At 64.5% G+C, this 17,195-nt stretch overlaps 2 protein-coding genes across 2 annotated transcripts; one reads left to right on the top strand and one right to left on the bottom strand.

Moving 5' to 3' along the window:
• Nucleotides 1-6,299: 6,299 nt before the first annotated feature.
• SLC2A6 (solute carrier family 2 member 6) lies at nucleotides 6,300-11,286 on the top strand. The gene is made up of 10 exons (XM_004593659.2): nucleotides 6,300-6,465; nucleotides 6,897-7,059; nucleotides 7,873-8,079; nucleotides 8,553-8,652; nucleotides 8,833-9,044; nucleotides 9,152-9,304; nucleotides 9,632-9,740; nucleotides 9,954-10,139; nucleotides 10,257-10,402; nucleotides 10,726-11,286. The coding sequence occupies exons 1-10, from the start codon at nucleotides 6,374-6,376 to the stop codon at nucleotides 10,879-10,881; spliced, it is 1,524 nt and encodes a 507-aa protein (XP_004593716.2). The 5' UTR covers nucleotides 6,300-6,373; the 3' UTR covers nucleotides 10,882-11,286.
• Nucleotides 11,287-12,714: 1,428 nt separating this feature from the next.
• CACFD1 (calcium channel flower domain containing 1) lies at nucleotides 12,715-16,866 on the bottom strand. Its single transcript, XM_004593455.2, has 5 exons — nucleotides 16,663-16,866; nucleotides 14,739-14,811; nucleotides 13,856-13,981; nucleotides 13,228-13,335; nucleotides 12,715-12,849 (listed from the first exon to the last, which is right to left on the bottom strand). Exons 1-5 carry the CDS (start codon nucleotides 16,772-16,774, stop codon nucleotides 12,759-12,761), a joined length of 510 nt encoding a protein of 169 aa, XP_004593512.2. The 5' UTR covers nucleotides 16,775-16,866; the 3' UTR covers nucleotides 12,715-12,758.
• Between the last annotated feature and the right edge of the window lie 329 nt (nucleotides 16,867-17,195).

Consider the following 17,195-nt stretch of genomic DNA (forward strand, 5'->3'; position numbering starts at 1 on the left):
AAAGAGCCGGGTTGGTGTTTGGGTGCCCCATCCTTCCTGTGCCTTGCCAGCAACGCCAAGGCCTTTTCCTGGCCTCAGCTGGAGCCCCTGCCACCTCCATGCCCCACAGTGCACCCCCAGCCCCCCGACAGCCCCCAAGGTACTGCCCAGTCTTCACTGTCCCCTTGGCGGATGCTGAGCCTGGGGGAGAAGGACAGTGGCTGGCACAGGGCTCCATGGTCCAGGGCCCTCTTGGTCCCAGCAGAGGCCCAACCCAGCTGGCCTTGTGCTCCTCCTCTGAGTTGGCGGCGGCCACCCCTGCTGGCCTCTGGGGACGGTCCTGGCTCCCTGGCTGCCCGCCCCAGACAGCTTCAGGTAAGATTCCATCTCTCCTGCCGGTGCCCGTCCTACCTGATCCCTGTGTCCAGAGCTGACCTGTATGGTCACCCCAGACAGCCACCAGAAGGGGTGGAGACTGCACTGCTGCCCCACAAGGCCGCATTTCCCAGGGCTCCAGCTACAGGAGTGTCCAGCTGGGCCCAAAGCTGTCCTGGGCAGCAAACAGCAGCGCCCACGGCCGGTGCTGGCCCTGCGGCCGTCCTGGCCATGTCTGTCCGCCCGGCCTCTAGGGGCGCTCGCGCGCCATGACGGCGGCACCTCCTCTCCAGACCCGAGTTCCCGAGCTGGCTGTTGGGGTGTCGGCTTCGAGAAGGCAGAGGATCAAGGAAGCGCAGGGCGGAGAGGGAGGGTAGGCAGAGAACACAGTGGCCTGCTCCTGGCCGCCTGTCCCCGGGGCCGCCCCCACAGCGTTTCCCCAGAAGTGCCACGGCTTCCGCGGAAAGCCCGCGGCTGTTCCCCGACTCTCCTGTCCGCAGTGTGTGGCTACCACGCTGGCCTGAGGGCCCCACCCTGCTTGGGGGGATGGGGTCGAGGGAAGACAACCTCCCTAGAACCAGGGGTCCCTGTCCCTCTCACATCCTTAGCCGGTCGCCGTCACCCGGTGCACAGACGGTGCCCTGGCCAGGTCCAGGTCCACCCCGGGGATGTGTGGACCGGGCAGCCGCTGTGAGACAGGGCGCTCCTTCTGGGTACCTGGTGGGGGTCTAGAGAGCAGACAGAGAGCTAGGGGAGAAGGCGGGAGCGTCAGGGGCGCACTGGACCACCGGCTCACCGGTTTGCGCCCCTCACGGCTGGACCGCGAGCAGACAATAGTGCACTTCTGCTTCCAGCCACCACGTGGCGGGCACGACCCGCGCGCAGCTGCCCTCTGCCCGCCTGGGCGCCGCGTCCGGCGCACTCCCGCACTCCTCCGGGCCCTCCCTGTCCCTGGGGTGGTAGGGTCAAGGGCCACCGGCTGGACCAGTGTGTGCTGTGGACATGGTTGCACAGCACCCGCCCGTGGTCAGCTCTCCTAGCAGTGCCCAGAAGCAGGCGTTGCATCTTGGGACGCTTGGGGAACCAGGCCCAGCCCAGGAACCCCTAGCTTAGGCATGAGCTGCATGCCTTACCTGCAGCCCCTAGGGCGGCCATCCAAGGTGGCCATGCCACCAGGGTCTGCCCCAAGCCAGGAAAGGACGCAGCCACCAGATGTCCAGCTTGGCGACGCCATGGGGGCCTGCTGGGACTGCCGTGGGCACAGCAGGCAGGGTTTGGTGTGTCTGGGAGAGGTGCCAGCAGCAGCCGCTGGGGGTGCTCCCCACACCAGCCAGGCTGAGAGCAGGAGGGTGAGCAAGGTGAGGGCCGTGGCCAGGCTCCCAGAGGGCAAGAAACCAGAGGCCTCGGGCCTAGGGGCGGCCTCTCCACAGGCATCTCCGAACTGGACAGCTGGGTGCCAGACATCGTGTGCCCCGGGGGCTCCTGGCGACCCATCCGCAGAGTGGACGCTGGGCATTGCCGTGAGAAATCCTGCTTGGGAGCGGGGGCCTCGGGGTTGGGCCGGGCAGGGACCCAGAGCCTCCCCGTGGGAGGATGAGAGGAGCCCGCCCTGCCCAGCAGCCCCTGCTTGCCACTTTATCCAGAAAGCCAGGATGGGGCCGGTGCTGTAGCATTGCAGGTTAAACCACCATCATCAACATCAGGATCTCATTTGGGCGCCGGGTTGCACTGTGATCCAGCTCCCCGCTTATAGCCTGGGAAAGCAGAGGAGGATGGCCGAAGGGGTTGGGCCCCTGCACCCACATGGGAGACCTGGATGAAGTTGGCTTCCAACTCTGCTCCCAATTTGGGGAGTGAATCAGTGGATAGAAGATCCCTACGTCTCCCCCTCTTTCTGGAATTCTTATGATTCCAACAAATTAATTATTTATATAACCCCCCCACTCCCAGGTCCTGGAGTGAAGTTCAGTCAGTTTCTCAACTCCTGGTGGCTGTTGGACTGGTCAGGAGGGAACTTTGTCCAAGTCGGGAGGTGGTTGGTTACCCCTGTGTGGGCAGCAGCCGCCCCCCACCTGCCCAGCCTGAAAGCCACCTCCTAGGGTCTGAGATCCAGAGTGGGGCAGGTGGGCACTGGGCATTGGGCCCTGCCTCTGCACAGGAGGTCTGAGACCCTGGGCCGGAGTCGGGAAGTGTCTGCCCAGGCCAGTACCACCCTCGGACGCTCCCGCTGGCAGCCCTGCAGCACCCTCACCTCCTGCTTTCTCAGCAGCAGCCTCTGTAGGGGCTGGCAGCCTGACCGGCAGCCCCAGGTCCTCTGGGGAGGGGCTGGCACTGCGTGATTGGCAGAGAAGAGCCTGGCCCAGAGCGCTGTGGGTGTGTCCTGGGAAGGGACAGGCCAGCGCTGACCCCGGCCACAGAGCAGAGCAAGGGGGTGAGGGAAAGGGGCTCCCAGAGAGCCTTGCTCCTGCTGCCACCAGACAGGCTTCCCTGCAGGGGCTCCCGGAAACCCTCGGGTGGGATGGCGGCGTGGGACTGCAGCGGGTCAGGCCACTGCCTCTCACATGAGTCCTGGCTGCTCGGTCCAGCTCCCTGCCAATGGCCCGTGTGGAAGACCTGGATAGAACTCCTGGCTTCAGCGTAACCCAGCACACATCATTGTTGTAGCTTGGAGAGTGAATCAGCAGACAGAAGGCCTCGCCCTCTCTGTTCCTCTGAATTCTAAATAAATACTTTCTGAAATAAAAAAAAGGCACCCCTTGCGTACACAGTGCTGGTCCGAAGCCTGTGTGTACAGATGCAGCTGGGAGAGGGGATGGCATGCCTGGGCCCTGGAGATGGGGCTGGAGCCGCCGTGAAACCCGCGAAACCGATCCGTCCCTTCTCGGCACGCCGATGCTCATTGTGAGGTCATCTCACAGTTGTTACCGATTCTGTTTGTAAGGCAGGGAGGGACATGGGGGTGTCATGGGACTATCCTGTCCGCGTCACAGCTCCTCCATCAGCATCCTGGCCCTGCTGACGCACCTGGAGGAGGGCAGTGATGGACCAAGGGCCTGGTCCCTGCCGTCCATGCCAGAAGTGCAGATGCAGGCATGGGCTTGTGGCTTCGGCCTGGCCCGGCCCCGGCTGCTGCAGGCGTCTGGGGAGTGGGCCAGGTTGATTTCGCTCTGTCCTCCCGCCCCCACCCTCTCAGTGTCTTCCTCTGTCATCTTACCTTCCAAGTAGATGAACCACACAGAGAGCTAGAAGTGAGGGGCTGGCGGGGAGAACCTGTTAGTGTGGGTAAAATGTTATTGTTGGGCAGTGTGAGATTCCTTTGTACTGAACAACTGCTACTTTGCTAGGCCAGGAGGCTCGGGGCTTTGAGAGGATTCCGCTTTAGCAATAAATCTGTGAGAATGGGATGAGCCATACAGATAATGGGTATGGGAACAGAACAGGCAGCCTGTGCCTGAAGGCCATATGTCTAAGGTTGCTACTTTTGATGTATTTCCCAGCCCGAAAGGGCCTATATAAGCTTCTGTTTTGGGCTTGTTCAGGGTCTGACCACCCGGCTTGGCTGGCCTGCGTGCCCGAAGTGCGGTCTGACCCCACCATGCTGGCGCAATAAACTCTGTTTGCTGTTTGCATTACCGGTGAGACTCTTTGTCGTTCTCTGGGGGTTGACTAGCTCGCACCCTGACGTCCGGGGGCTTTGGCCGGGACTCTAACAAACCCATCAACCAGCTCACTCCCGGAATTCTCAGGAGCCAGGAACTCATCCATGTCTCCCCTGCGGTTGACAGACCCAGCAACCTGCCACCTCCAGGGGCACACAGGACGGGGAGCAGGGGACCAGAGTGGGCCAGGACTCGAGCCCACACCCCACCACATGGGATGCAGGCGTCCCAAACTGTGACCCAACCCCGGGCGCCATGCCTGCCTTGCGTTGCTCATGTTAGAACTGCGAGGTTTGCTCTCAGTGCCCACGAGGGACATTCCTGCCCCCGCTACGAGCTGTCCACACTGGGGGCCTACACCTGCTGGGGGAGCAAGCTGGGGGCGCCAGCCAGCAGCAAACCAGGGACAAACCCACAGGGGATGGCCTTGGTGAGTCTCCCAGAGCAGGCAAGACAGAGCACCGGGACAGTGTGGCTGTCTTTATATGAAACTCCACTGGCACAAGGCCTGGAGTGGCAAAAGGACACTTCTAGAAGAAAGAAAGTTGATTTGTTTGAAAATCAGAGCAAAAAAGAGACAGATCTCACATCTGGCAGTTCACTCCACAAATGTTTGAGACACCTGGGGCTGGGCCAGGCCAGAGACAGAGCCTGGAGCTCCATGCTGGCTCCCATGTGGGCAGCAGGGTGCAAGGACTGGACCCTTATCCAGTGCCTTCTCCAGGGAGCCAGATGGGAAGTGGATCAGATGGGTTTCAAAGCAGCGCTTGCTTAACTCACAGCAGCACAACGCCGACACCCAGCCCTGACTCTGACAGCTGTCACCACTTCCAGAGAGGCAGCAGTAGTCACAGACGCAGGAACCTTCTGGAACCTTCTGTGTTGAGGTGGGCAGGGACTGTGGGGATGTTGCAGGGTGGGATTCAGATAGGATGTTAAGGAACAGTTTTTATTGCCCAAGTTTGGCGACAGCAGCTCCCACTACAGTCCGGGAGCCACTGCACTGCACTGCCAAAGTCGGGGGGTTTAAGCTCTCATCGTACAGCACAAAGTTCCCACACATTTGATTAATCAAGTGGCAGGAAGGGGACTGCCAGAGCCCGGAGTTGCCATGTAGTCAGTTACTCTAAAATAGCGCAGGAGGCAGGAGGGGCTGTGGGCGGGGCCTCTGAAGCCACTGCACCATCAGTTAACCTGAGTGGCGCCCGAGGAGGTAGGAAGGGCCAGTGGGCTGTCTGTGTTACTAACCCCGACAAGCAGGTGCACCCCACACAAGGGTTGCCACACAAGCTGGTCTGTAGGTTTGCCCACATCCAGTGTGAATTGCTTTTGTGAGGACTGTGCTGTCTGAACACCCCAACACAGGCTTTGATATGCCTGTCGTGGGAGCCAGGCCCTCCTGTGACAGACCGTCTATGCCCAATGGGCTCTGGTTCAAGTCCTGGCTACTCTACTTCCAACCCAGCTCCTTGCTTATGTCCTCAGAAAGCAGCAAAGGATGGCTGAGTCCTGGGACTCCTGCACCCGTGTGGGAGACCTGGAAAAAGCTCCTAGCTTCCATCTGGCCAGCCCTGGTGGTTGTGGCCATCTGCGGAGTGAACCAGCAGGTAGAAGCTCTTTCTGTCTCTTTCTCTGTATGTAGCTCTGACTTGCAAATAAATAAATCTTTTGAAAAAGTCCAAAAACGTAGAAACTGCTTTGTCATCTCAATAGCTGCGGTTCCTTCGGCTGGGCAGGCACCCCAGGCTTCAGACTATGTCCCATGTCCACCGTGCTGTCTGGGCAAGCACCCCACGTGCCCCGGCACTGCCTGTGCCGTTGGCCGCTGGGTTTTGAGGTTTTGGTTCCAGGGAATTTTCAGTTTCTGTCTAGCTGACTCGAGCATCGCGTACGCGTATCGCTCCTAGGTGGACCCCAAGATGGAGGGCAGGGACCCCCGCGCCCCCACTCAGGAGGGTAGGGGCAGCCTGGGACAGTGATGGCCGGAAGAATGGGTCAGCAACGAGGCTGGTGGGCGAGTGGGCATCCCCGCCAGGGTGGTCCGGACGGGGGCCGCGCCGGGGGCGACGCGGGCTGGGGCGCGGGGCTCTCCCCCTGGTCCTGCCGGCGCGTCCAGCCTGGACCAGCCCCGCCGCCGCGGCCGCGCCCGGCAAAGCCCGGCCCGCACCGGAGCGCGGACCCCGTGCGCCGTCCCCATTGGCGGGCGCGGCTCTGCAGGGCCACCCCGCCGCCAATGGCCGCGCGGAGGCGGAGCCGCGCCCGCTGGTCCCCGGCCGCGGCTGCGGGCCGGGGCGGATGCTGGCAGGCGCCGCGACCCCTCGCGTGCCCACGCTGCCGCCGGAGCGACCTGTCTGCCGGCCATGCAGGAGCCCCTGCTGGGCGCCGAGGGCCTGGACTATGATACCTTCCCCGAGCAGCCGCCCGCCTCGCCGGGAGAGACGCCGAGAGGCGGGTGAGGGGTGTGGGCACCACGGGTGGGGGCTGGGGGACGGGGACCTTGGGTGGGTGGCCGCGCAGGGGTCATCCGGCTGCTTTTTTTTTTTTTTTTACCGGGCGCGCCCACCTGCTCGCTTGCTTGTCCTATTAAGAACCTTGCAGGACCTAGTCCCCAGCCGGCGCTGAGGGGCAGGGGACCTCGTCCAGGCGGGCAGCACAGCTGGTGGCACTGCCCGAGCCTCCTCTCGGGAGGAAAAGGCCTCAGCGTAAGTGGGTCTCCACTCGGGAGGAAAAGGCCACGGCGCGAGTGGGTCTTGCTGTGGCCGTGAGCTGACCCTGGGAAATTCCCAGGCGGGTGCAGGCGCCTGCCTGCTTGCTGTTCCAAGCCTTCTTGGCCACTGGCCAGGGAGGGAGGACTCAATGCCCCATCCCTTTGTGCTCCCCCAGGGTCCTACAGAACAGAAAGGTGATTCTGGCCACGTTTGCAGCCGTGCTGGGCAACTTCAGTTTCGGCTATGCCCTGGTCTTCACGTCCCCGGTCATCCCAGCCCTGGAACGGTCCTCTGATCCTGCGCTGCACCTGACCAAGATCCAGGCATCCTGGTTTGGGGTGAGGACCGGGCTCCAAGGTGGAAGGTGGTGGGGCGGGGATGTGGAACTGTGTCCGTAGGTAGAAGCCCTCCTGAGATAGCCTGGGGCCCCCCCAAGGCCCTGCCCCCGCGCACTCCCTGTTGTTAAGAGGGGTGAGGCTGATGTTGCCTCTGAAAAGAGGAAGTGAAAGCTGGTGGGGAAGGTGTGGGAAGGAGTGGGTGGGGCTGAGTCTCTGCCCTCCAGGTGCCGCCCCCAGCTGCCCCTGTGGAGGGGGCGGGAGTACGTGGCATCCTGGGGAGAGAGGTGTCAGTTGGAGCAACTGGGCCCACAGACTTGCATCCACTGTTAAGTCTTGATGGTCAAGTTCATTGTCATCACAGACAACATAGCAGAGAAGAGAAAGTTGCCCATTTGTTCAGGGATCGGCCAAGACCCCTGAGAACTCATGGATCTCCTGGGCAGGGAGTGGCCCGGGGAACCATGGCCATGCCCATCACACAGCCTGAGGCTGAGCCTCGGGCCCAAGTGGGCAGAGTCAGAGACCCCTGGAGCCCCCAAATCTTAGCCGCCCATAGTGTGGAAAACTCATGGTTACACGGAATTCCTGGGGACATGTGGCCACGCCCAGCCATAGCGCAGGGCTTTCCTGTGGGTGTCCCTGGCGGGTGGCCGTCCACATGTTGCTTGCACACCTCCGGGGGTGGGCAACTCACTGCCACTGTTGGCCTGAGTCCCCCCCCCGCCTAGGGTGGAAATTGTCTCTGACGGCAGTGGGGAACTTGGGGGCTCTGCTCAGGCCAACACGGCCTCTGTGCTGTCCCCTCCTCCACAGTCCATCTTCACCTTGGGAGCGGCGGCCGGGGGCCTCAGCGCCATGGCCCTCAACGACCTCCTGGGCCGGAAGCTCAGCATCATGTTGTCGGCCGTGCCCTCTGCGGCCGGCTACGCGCTCATGGCGGGCGCGCACGGCCTCTGGATGCTGCTGCTGGGGAGGATGCTGACCGGCTTCGCTGGCGGGCTCACCGCGGCCTGCATCCCGGTAAGGTCACACACTCAGCACGATCCCGCCCTCGGCCGCCAGGGCGGCTGGGCACCACGTGCCCAAGTGACAAGGCAGCCCAGCCTCCGTGCCTTCCAGTCAGGGCAGCTGACTTTCGGGATGTCGTCCCAGGTTCCCAGCTTCCCCACACCAGGCCCTCTCTACTTCCTACCTTGCTGTCAGCCACAGAGGCATTGCACAAGGGGAGAAAGTCCACATTGAGCAATGGGTGACGAAGGGAAGTCCCTGCGCTGTGCCCCACACCCCCCCAGGCGGGAGGACGCAGGGCGCACCTGCTGGGTGTCCACCTCAAGACCCAGGGCTTCTGTCCGCTTGGCAGTTAGAGAAACAGAAGCCAGAGGCTGGTTAGGCAGTGACCCCACAGCCCGAGGCCCACAGGGGCCGCCTCGCCCATCTTGGCCAGGTCCGGGAACCTGTGTTCTCCCCCGCGCTGGAGTGGGTGTGCCTTGCAGGTGTATGTGTCTGAGATTGCCCCACCCAGCGTCCGCGGGGCCCTGGGGGCCACGCCGCAGCTCATGGCCGTGTTTGGATCTCTGTCTCTCTATGCACTCGGCAAGTACCCCCCTGTGCTTCCCCGCTGGGTGGGATGCGGCCTGGATCCCAGAGGGCGGGGGAAGAGACCAGGGCAGGTGGCCCTTGATGGGCACACAAGGTTGCCTAGGGCCTCTGCGTGGGCACAGATGGCAGTGGGAGGCTGTGCCTGGCCCCTCACCTGCCGCCCCTCACCACCAGGCCTCCTGCTGCCCTGGCGCTGGCTGGCCGTGGCCGGGGAGGGCCCTGTTCTGGCCATGATCCTGTTGCTCAGCTTCATGCCCAACTCACCACGCTTCCTGCTGTCGCGGGGCCGGGATGATGAGGCGCTGCAGGCGCTGGCCTGGCTGCGGGGGGCCGCGGCCGACGTGCGCGCCGAGTTCCAGCAGATCCAAGACAACGTGCACAAACAGGTGCGGCTGGCCGGCCGACAGCTCCCCGAGGCCTCTCCCAGAAGGCCAGGGGTTGGGGGACGCGGGGCCGAGCAGCGGCAGCAGCAGTGGCAGCCTTGTGTTTCCAGAGCAGCCGAGTGTCGTGGGCCGAGGTCCGGGACCCCCGCGTGTGCCGCCCCATCCTCATCGCGCTGCTCATGCGCTTCCTGCAGCAGTTGACCGGCATCACGCCCATCCTCGTCTACCTGCAGTCCATCTTCAGTAGCACGGCCGTCCTGCTGGTGAGGGACCCCCTGCGGGAACACCCACTCCCCACTGTGCTAGCGTGTCAGAGCTGAGAGCTCAGCAGAGTGGGCCAGCAGAGTGGGCCAGGGTGTAGGCATGGCCCCCTGGAGCCTCAGAGCCCCCCAGGAGGACAGCACTTCCCCTCCCACCCCAGCTTCCTGCTCTGCGGGAGGCAGATCGCGGCTCCAGCGTCCAGCGTCCTGTCCCTGCTCTGTGAGCTGTGGCCCGAGATGGAAGATTAGCACAGACCGTGCGTGGGCAAGGGAGAGCTGGAGCAGCAGGCTTGGGGTGGGAGGCCTTTCAGCCCTCATGCCTCCCCACAGCCCCCTGAGGATGACGCCGCCATCGTGGGCGCCGTGAGGCTCTTGTCTGTCCTCATCGCCGCCCTTACCATGGACCTGGCCGGCCGCAAAGTGCTACTCTTTGTGTCTGGTGAGCACTACCCTTGCCCGTGTGGCCGGCTGCCGCCGCCGCACCTGTCGCACCTGTGGGGTGGGGCTGAGGAGCCCAGGAGCCAAATGAGACACAGCACTCCCGGAGCTGGAGCCGAGCTGAACTGGCCAGGGACCAGCTCTGGGGGGAGTCGGTCCCCGGGTCCTAGGGTTCATGTGTCCTGGCCCTTGGGGGCCGCCCATGTGTCCACAGCCACCATCATGTTTGCTGCCAATCTGACGCTGGGGCTCTATGTGCAGCTTGGCCCCAGGTCCCAGAGTGCCAATGGAACAGTGGGCCTTGAGGGCATGTTCCTGGGGGCCACGGAGCAGCCCCCAGCCACGCCCCCCAGCTACCTCACCCTTGTGCCCCTGCTGGCCACCATGGTCTTCATCATGGGTAGGTGTCGCAGGGGCCTCTCGGGGCAGGAGTTACTGTCCTGATGTGGCTGGGGGAAAGCAGGTGAGGCCCCTGGCCATGCACGGCCTGAGTCATCTGTCCGCTCTCCCGGGGCAGGCTATGCCATGGGCTGGGGGCCCATCACCTGGCTGCTCATGTCCGAGATCCTGCCCCTGCGTGCCCGCGGCGTGGCCTCGGGGCTCTGCGTGCTGGTCAGCTGGCTCACTGCCTTCGTGCTCACCAAGTCCTTCCTGCCGCTGGTGGTGAGTGTGAAGGCCCCCTGGCCCAGGGACCCACGCAACCCTTCCTCTCCAACCAGCATGCAGAACACACTGCAGCCCTCAGGGCTTCCGTCTGCCTGGGCAGCTGCCCCTGCGCCAGCCCAGGTGGACCCTGCCCCTCCCGGTGTATGCCGCAGGCCAGGGCACCAACCAGGATCAACCTCCCTAAGGGAGAATCCCAGGGGGCAGCTCTGTGGTCAGGGCGGGTGTGAGGCCAGCTGACTCCCAGGCAGGGCGGGGTGGGGAGCCAGCTGGAGGTGCAGCGAACCCACGGCCTGGGCTGACCCCATCGCCCCCGCCTGCAGAACACCTTCGGCCTCCAGACACCCTTCTTCTTCTTTGCCGCCGTGTGCCTGCTGAGCCTGGTGTTCACGGGCTGCTGCGTGCCCGAGACCAAGGGCCGTTCGCTCGAGCAGATCGAGGCTTTCTTCCACACGGGCCGGAGCCCCATCCTGCACTAGGCTGGGGACCCACGGGGCACCGCCACCCCTGCCACTCTGCTGGCCCCGGCGGGCACGTGGGCCACGGCAGAGCACACCAGGGACCATGCCCCGCCAGGCTGAGAACGGGCCACTGCCCGTGGAGGACGTGGTGAGGCTGGAGAGAAGAGGGCTGTGGGTGGCCCGTGGGCAGGATGCTGGTGCTGTGTTGTGATGACATGGCAGCATGAAGTGCCTTGGCTGTGGGTCTGGACCCACCGGGGCCCTGCAGGCGGAGACAGTTCCACCCTGCAGAGGCCAAGGGCGGGACGCACAGGCAGCCATGGCCTTCTCCTCAGTCCTGCCTTGGGGTGCAGGCGCTCCCCTCCATGCACAGCGCCCTTCTTATTTATATTAATAAAGGACGTGGGCCTGTGGCTCGAGAGATGAAGGTGTGGGGTCTCCTCTCGGAGGGGCTGGCCCATACCCTCGCCTTAGTCCCGACCCACTCAGGGAAAGAGGGAGGCAGCCCATATGTAGGAAGCCTGCCCTGGGTCCACCTTTTAGCGCCCACCCCTGCCCCAGCTCCAGCTTGGCAAGTGGGAGGGGGAACAGGCTCCATCCAATGGGACAGGCAACCCCAAGACGCAAGGGAAGGGGCCGAGCTGTGGACAAACGCCCGTCTGGCTTTATTGCTCAAAATGCAAGCTCCAGAACAGACCCAGGGGCCAGACGCAGGGTGGGGCCCACTGGTGACCCCTTATCCCCAGTGGGAGACAGGGTCCTGTGCTCTGCCACAGGCTTAGCGGGAACCTGGGGCTGGCAGACTGCCCACACTGGCCCGGAACCCAGTGACTGCCTGGGTACCCTGAGGGCCCTTCCCTGTGTGGGTCTGACCCCGTGGTCTGCCATCCTTCACACACACAGTGGGCAGTCAAGCGCCTGAGCTGGGCAGGAACGGGCCGCCCAAGGCCTTCAGCCTGGACACGAGTGAGCAGACAGGCAGGTTGGCCCCGCCCCTCTGGGAGGTAGCACACACGTGGGAGGTAGCCGGATCCTATTCACTGCACACCTGCACACACATGTGCACGCGCACACACACACACACACACACTGAGCCCTTGGAGGCCAGCGCCGGCCCAAACAAGAGAGCCGCCCGGGCCCTGAAGGCACATGTCCAAGCTATCACACAGCAGCTACCCACTGCTCCAACACCCAGCTGGGTCATGTCCCATGCAGGTGGCTGCCATCTGTCCCCCACCACAGTGGGGCAGAAGGCAGGGACACTGGCTCCCCCACCCCCCTGCAGACCATCCCTGGAGCAGGAACACAGTTCTCCAAGGAGTGCTCAAAGGTGGAGGCCTCCGGGGGCAGGGGCCAGGAATGCCTAAGGTGGTCAGGTTCAGCCCAGCCTTGGGGGTGAGGGGGCCCCCTCACAAGCCCTGGAGGAGCTCACTGTACCACGGTGTTAGCACCAAGGCCTAATGCAGGTTGGGAACTAGGGGTTCCTGGAAGGGTGGCCTGAGGTGCAGGGTCCCTGGGAGAGGGAGTGTCCTCCAGTCTGCTGCCCTGTCACTGCCAAGGCTGTGGTCCCAGGCATGGGAGGGGGGCAAGTGGCAGCCAGGGCTGCAGCCGCTAGGGACCACATGAGCAGCAGATGGGCTCAGCATGTGCTGTCCCGGAGACAGGCGTACAAGGCAGGCCAGGGCTCTCCCTGCTCACCGGCAGCCCGAAGGCCTGGGCCAGCTGGATGGCCCAGCATTTGAGGGGAAGCTGTTCTCCGGCCTGGGGCCCATGGCCACCTACTGCCTACTGCCAGGGCTTCGCTCAGTTCAGGGGTCGGGGAGACCCTGCAGGGGCGGCCTCGGGCAGACGACAGCTCTCCCAGGCCAGCAAGTGAGGGGTCTCCAGGTGCCCCATCACAGTTCACCATCCAGAGTCTCGGCCAGCATCTCCTCATCTGTCTGCTGCTTCTGCTGCTGGATCCGGGCATAGGAGATGGTATCGCCCCTGGGAAACCAAGAGCTGGGTCACACAGGCCTCGGGCGCACAGCCCTGCCGCCGCCACCCGGCCTCCTGGTTTCCACAGGCAGGCCGCTGTGCGGGAGGACAGAGGCCCGTCCTGTGCCCTGAGCATGGCCCAGGATGCCTGGGCACTGGGCTCTGCAGGAAGGGGTGGAAACCACCGCAGTGTCCAGTGCAGATCCTGCTGTGGGCTGCGCTGGGGCAAGACCAGGCCAACCGGGGGTCCCTCGTCTCTGCTCCTCACTGCTCAACACCCTGGGGTCCCAGTCGAGTCATGCCTCACAGCAGGACAGAAGGGGCTGCGGAGGGGGGGCGGTGGAGCAGGCCCTGTGCCCCTCCGCTGAAGGGATACGGGAGACTCACTTCCGGCCCAGGGCCGCGAGCCCGTAAAGCACGCCCGTGGCGAAGGCAATGGCATTGCCCAGCAGAGTGGTCAGCGTCAGGCTCATGATGATCGGGACGATGGCCATCCTGGAGGGAGACAGAGGGCCGAGGCTGCTCCACTGCTCCCTGGGTCCCCCAGCCCCCAACCCCTTCTGAGACAACCAGGTGGCGGGCAGGCCCCCTAGAAGCCGGCAGGGACACAGGCTCAGGAACGGGCTGGCACAGCTCTGGCTCCTGTTGGGACAGCACCCACAGCCATCAACAGGCGTTTAAGGGGCCCATGAGATAATGGCCATTCCTTGGGACACGTGAATCCCCCAGATCACCAGCTCCCAGCAGTCCTGGCTGCCCTACTTCCTGTCCAGCTCCTTGCTGACGTGCCTGGGGGAGCAGCAGAGGATTGCTCAAGTCCTTGGGCTCCTTACACCCACGTGGGAAACTTGGGGAGTGACCCAGTGACTAAAAGATACTCTCCTCTTTCTGTTTCTCCCTTCTCTTTGAAACTCTGCACCAGCCGGTTACCAGGGCACCTGCCTAGTCCCACTCCTCCCTAGGCCACGGCCCAAGGAGCCCAGGCTCCACCCCACACCTCCTGGCCCCGCCTCACCCGCAATAGAAAACCGCTTTCTGCCAGGAGCGCAGGCGCTCCACGCGCTCAGACACCGCAGTCGCAAACTCCACGAACTGGCAGCAGAAGGGCGCCTCGCACAGCAGCAGGACGAAAGCGTTCATGCTGGGGCAGGAGGGAGGAAAGGGGGCCTGCTGGTGACCCCAGGACCAGGGCTGCTGGGGACGCTGGCCTCTCACCCTCCCTCCTCCAAAGCCTACTGCTGCCCCAGCAACCTCCCAGAGGGGAGAGCCCCCAGCTTGCTTCCCTGCCCCATCTGGGGAGGGAGAAGTCCCCACACCCGAGCAGCCAGCAGCAGGTTCATCCACAGGGAGCGCCATGTGGCTCTGCAGGCTGCAGGGCCTGCCGCCACCTCCATGACCGCCAGGCAGGCTGCCCGCTCTCAGGGATGGAGAGCTGGCCCAGTGGGTTCTCCTGGCACCTAAGGCTGACCACCCATGTGCCCCACAGGTGAGGCCCCAGGACGCCTTTTGGCCAGTGCCATGTTGGGGGGAAGTCTCCAGCTTGCCCCAATGGGCAGCAGTTACGGCTACTGACTGGGCCCTCACGATGCGCCAGGCCCTGCGCCTGCCCCCAGCCTGCAAGTCCAGTGCTGCCACCCTTCCCCCACCCACAGCTTGGACCACAGTGAGCCCAGGGAAGCCCAGGGCCTTCTCCTGGGGGCCCCAGCACCCCCAGAGTCCTGGGAGCTCCCCCAGGAGGACAAGCACCCCCAGTGGGCATGGTGTCAGCCCACCGAACAAAGGGTTTGCAGCCAAGGAGACATCCCAGTGGTTGGGAGCCCTCCTGGGAGGGGCCGCCCGGTGGCCATAGGGTGTGGATGGGGCCTAGCGTGGCACCTAGGGCGGGCCCAGGGACTTACATCATCCACACGCCAGCCGCGATGTTGAGAGGATGGATGGTGATGCAGTTAAACAGGCCGGAGATGGCACAAGCTGGAAGGTGAGAGACAGGCAGGCCTTGGCCCAGAGCCTGGGGGCAGGTGAGGGAGGCCTGGGCAAGCTCAGCGCAGTCCCCCCATGGCACTAACACGGGCCGGGTCATGGCTGCCCAGTGGCCTGCACCGGACCCCCACGGCTTCCCACTGTGCCCAGAAGCCCACACCGACACGGGCCAGGACAAGCTCAGGCGGCTGGCCCATGGCTTGTCCCCGGCAGGATGATGGCCAGGCTGTGGCTGCTGCTTGGGGAGGCCGCACGTGACTCCCCCTCTTCTCTCTGCTCTGGCCCAGGGCAGCAGAGCTGGGCTTCTGGGTGCTCAGAGAGTCCTCTGACCCTTAGGGTGAGTGGTTCCTCTCTCAGATCTGGGCTGGGGTGAAAGGCGGTTGCAGCTCTGATGGGCACAGCAGCCGAGGCCCCTGAGCACACACTGTCTTTCTGGACCCATCCTATGTCCTCTACATGACCTGCCCAAGCCCCCCAGCTCAGCCCAGCCACTACCAAGACACTAAGCTTCATCCCCTCGTACGCCAGAAGTGGCCTTCTCTGAGGTCCCGGATGCAGAGCCTCATACTGCCCCCCCCCCGTACCCAGCTCTGTCTTGCCCCCTCCTCCACCCACAGGCATCACGGCTGTTACAGAGAGCCCAGGCCAGGGGCGGGGCAGGGGCGGGGCAGTGGACACGGCCTTTTCCACCAGCCACCAGCTCATTAAAGTTGCAGAAGCCGCTCCACACCGGATCCTTCCCCTCGGGCCTGGAATCCAGCCGTTTTCCATTCTCCCATGTCACCCTACACAGGGAAGGTGCCCCAGCTGCTGCAGGCCCACAGGCCTCCTGAGACACAAGACCCCAAGATGTCCTTGCCCTTGGCGTCCTCGGGCAGCAAGGTTCCCGGGGCGCCCAAACATGGTCACGGCTCCTGCCTGCTTGTCAGGTGAGCTGGGTCTCGGCTGCCCGGGGCCAGCTCTTCCTGCTGCGGTCAGCAACTACCGAGCTCACCGTCCTGGGGTGGCTGCAGAAGTCTCTCGGCCACGAGGGGCTGTCCCCCTCGGGGGTCCCGCTCCCCAGTGACCTCTGTCATTCCCTCAGCACCGCCCACCGAGGGGACCCACGAGGCTGGCTGCGAACCCACGGGTATCTCCCTCAAAGCCTGAAGTGCACTTGCCCTGAACAGCAGAGAAGGGGACCTCGTGTGATCGGGGTGGTGATGGGCGACAGCATATCAGCCAGGGCAACATCCCTAGGCGTCCCCTGCCTGAATGTGCGGGTATGGAAGGAAAGCCAACAGGGCCTGCCCTGCCCAAGCCCCCAGGCCCCCTCCCTGTGTGCCAGGCTCCCCCTTGGTGCAATCCTGTGGGCGGAAAGGCAGGAGCTGGAGGTCAGCTCCACCACGCTCATTTCCGCAGTGCACCTGCTGCCTGCTTTGTGCCCGTTCTGGGCTGGTGCTATGAGGCCCGCCCACGGCCTGCTGCCCACCTGCCCACTCTCCTGGACCTCCAGGCCTGGTGGCACCCAGGTGTGTTGAGAAGGCAGACAGGGGCCAAGCAGAGGCAGCTGGACGGTGAGGGTGTGTGGCCGGCTGTCCCGGCTCTCAGCACACTGCCCCGCCCCACTTGCAGCGCCTGTTCTCTGCACGCACACACCTCCCAGCCCAGCATCCCCGGTGACGCTGCAGCAAAAGCTCGGATAGGCCCGGGGCAGGAGGGATGTCCCGGGAAGGGACCTGGCCGGCCGCAGGCCCGAGCCCGGCCACCACGGCTACCCCAGGGCGCCGGCTCCCCAGGGCCCCCGCCCCTCCCCAGGCAGGCGCTCTGCAGACCCCCCGAGCCCGCGCGGGGGCTACTCACACACGGCCCCCAGCACCCCGGACAGGCGACACAGCCAGCGGTACCACCACGTCACGCCCTCCTCCTGAGCGGCCGGCGCCGAGCCCGCGGCCGCCCCTCCGGAGCCGTTCATCGCTGCCCCAGCAGCCCGCGACCCTCACTCACAAAGGGCTCGCAGCCCGGCCGCCGGGCTGGCGCGCTGCCTTGTGGGACAGTCGGCTTATTAGCATAGGGGCGGGGCTCGCAGGCCGACGCAGGTGCGCCCGAGGGCTCGGCGCCGATTAGCAGAGGGCGGAGCTTGCCAGGTGTGCCTGGAGGACGTGGCTCCGATTAGCATAAGGGGCGGTGCTTGCAGGGCCACGAAGTTCCGTGACGCAGGCACCTGCAAGGTCCGATCCTGGGCCCGGCTAGCACAGGGTAGAGGTGCGCCAGCCTCCCGGCCCAGCCGGCTCCTCGTTCCTGTCCTCCTGGGTAGAAGGCCTCGCTCGGGTCAGTGCAGCCAGTCCCACCTGGTGAGGGATGGGCTTCCCAGGCATGTCTGGACAGGTCGTATG

This window comes from Ochotona princeps, chromosome 14, assembly GCF_030435755.1.
Source record: "Ochotona princeps isolate mOchPri1 chromosome 14, mOchPri1.hap1, whole genome shotgun sequence".
Taxonomy (NCBI): domain Eukaryota; kingdom Metazoa; phylum Chordata; class Mammalia; order Lagomorpha; family Ochotonidae; genus Ochotona; species Ochotona princeps.

Coding starts and splice junctions, on each gene's coding strand:
- CACFD1 (XM_004593455.2), bottom strand. CDS start 16,774: ATGAACGGCTCCGGAGGGGCGGCCGCGGGCTCGGCGCCGGCCGCTCAG. Junction 13,982..14,738: donor GCGGCTGGCGTGTGGATGAT/GTAAGTCCCTGG, acceptor CTCCTGCCCCAG/CATGAACGCTTTCGTCCTGC. Junction 12,850..13,227: donor CTCGCGGCCCTGGGCCGGAA/GTGAGTCTCCCG, acceptor TTGGTTTCCCAG/GGGCGATACCATCTCCTATG.
- SLC2A6 (XM_004593659.2), top strand. CDS start 6,374: ATGCAGGAGCCCCTGCTGGGCGCCGAGGGCCTGGACTATGATACCTTC. Junction 8,080..8,552: donor TCACCGCGGCCTGCATCCCG/GTAAGGTCACAC, acceptor TGTGCCTTGCAG/GTGTATGTGTCTGAGATTGC. Junction 8,653..8,832: donor TCTGTCTCTCTATGCACTCG/GCAAGTACCCCC, acceptor CCTCACCACCAG/GCCTCCTGCTGCCCTGGCGC.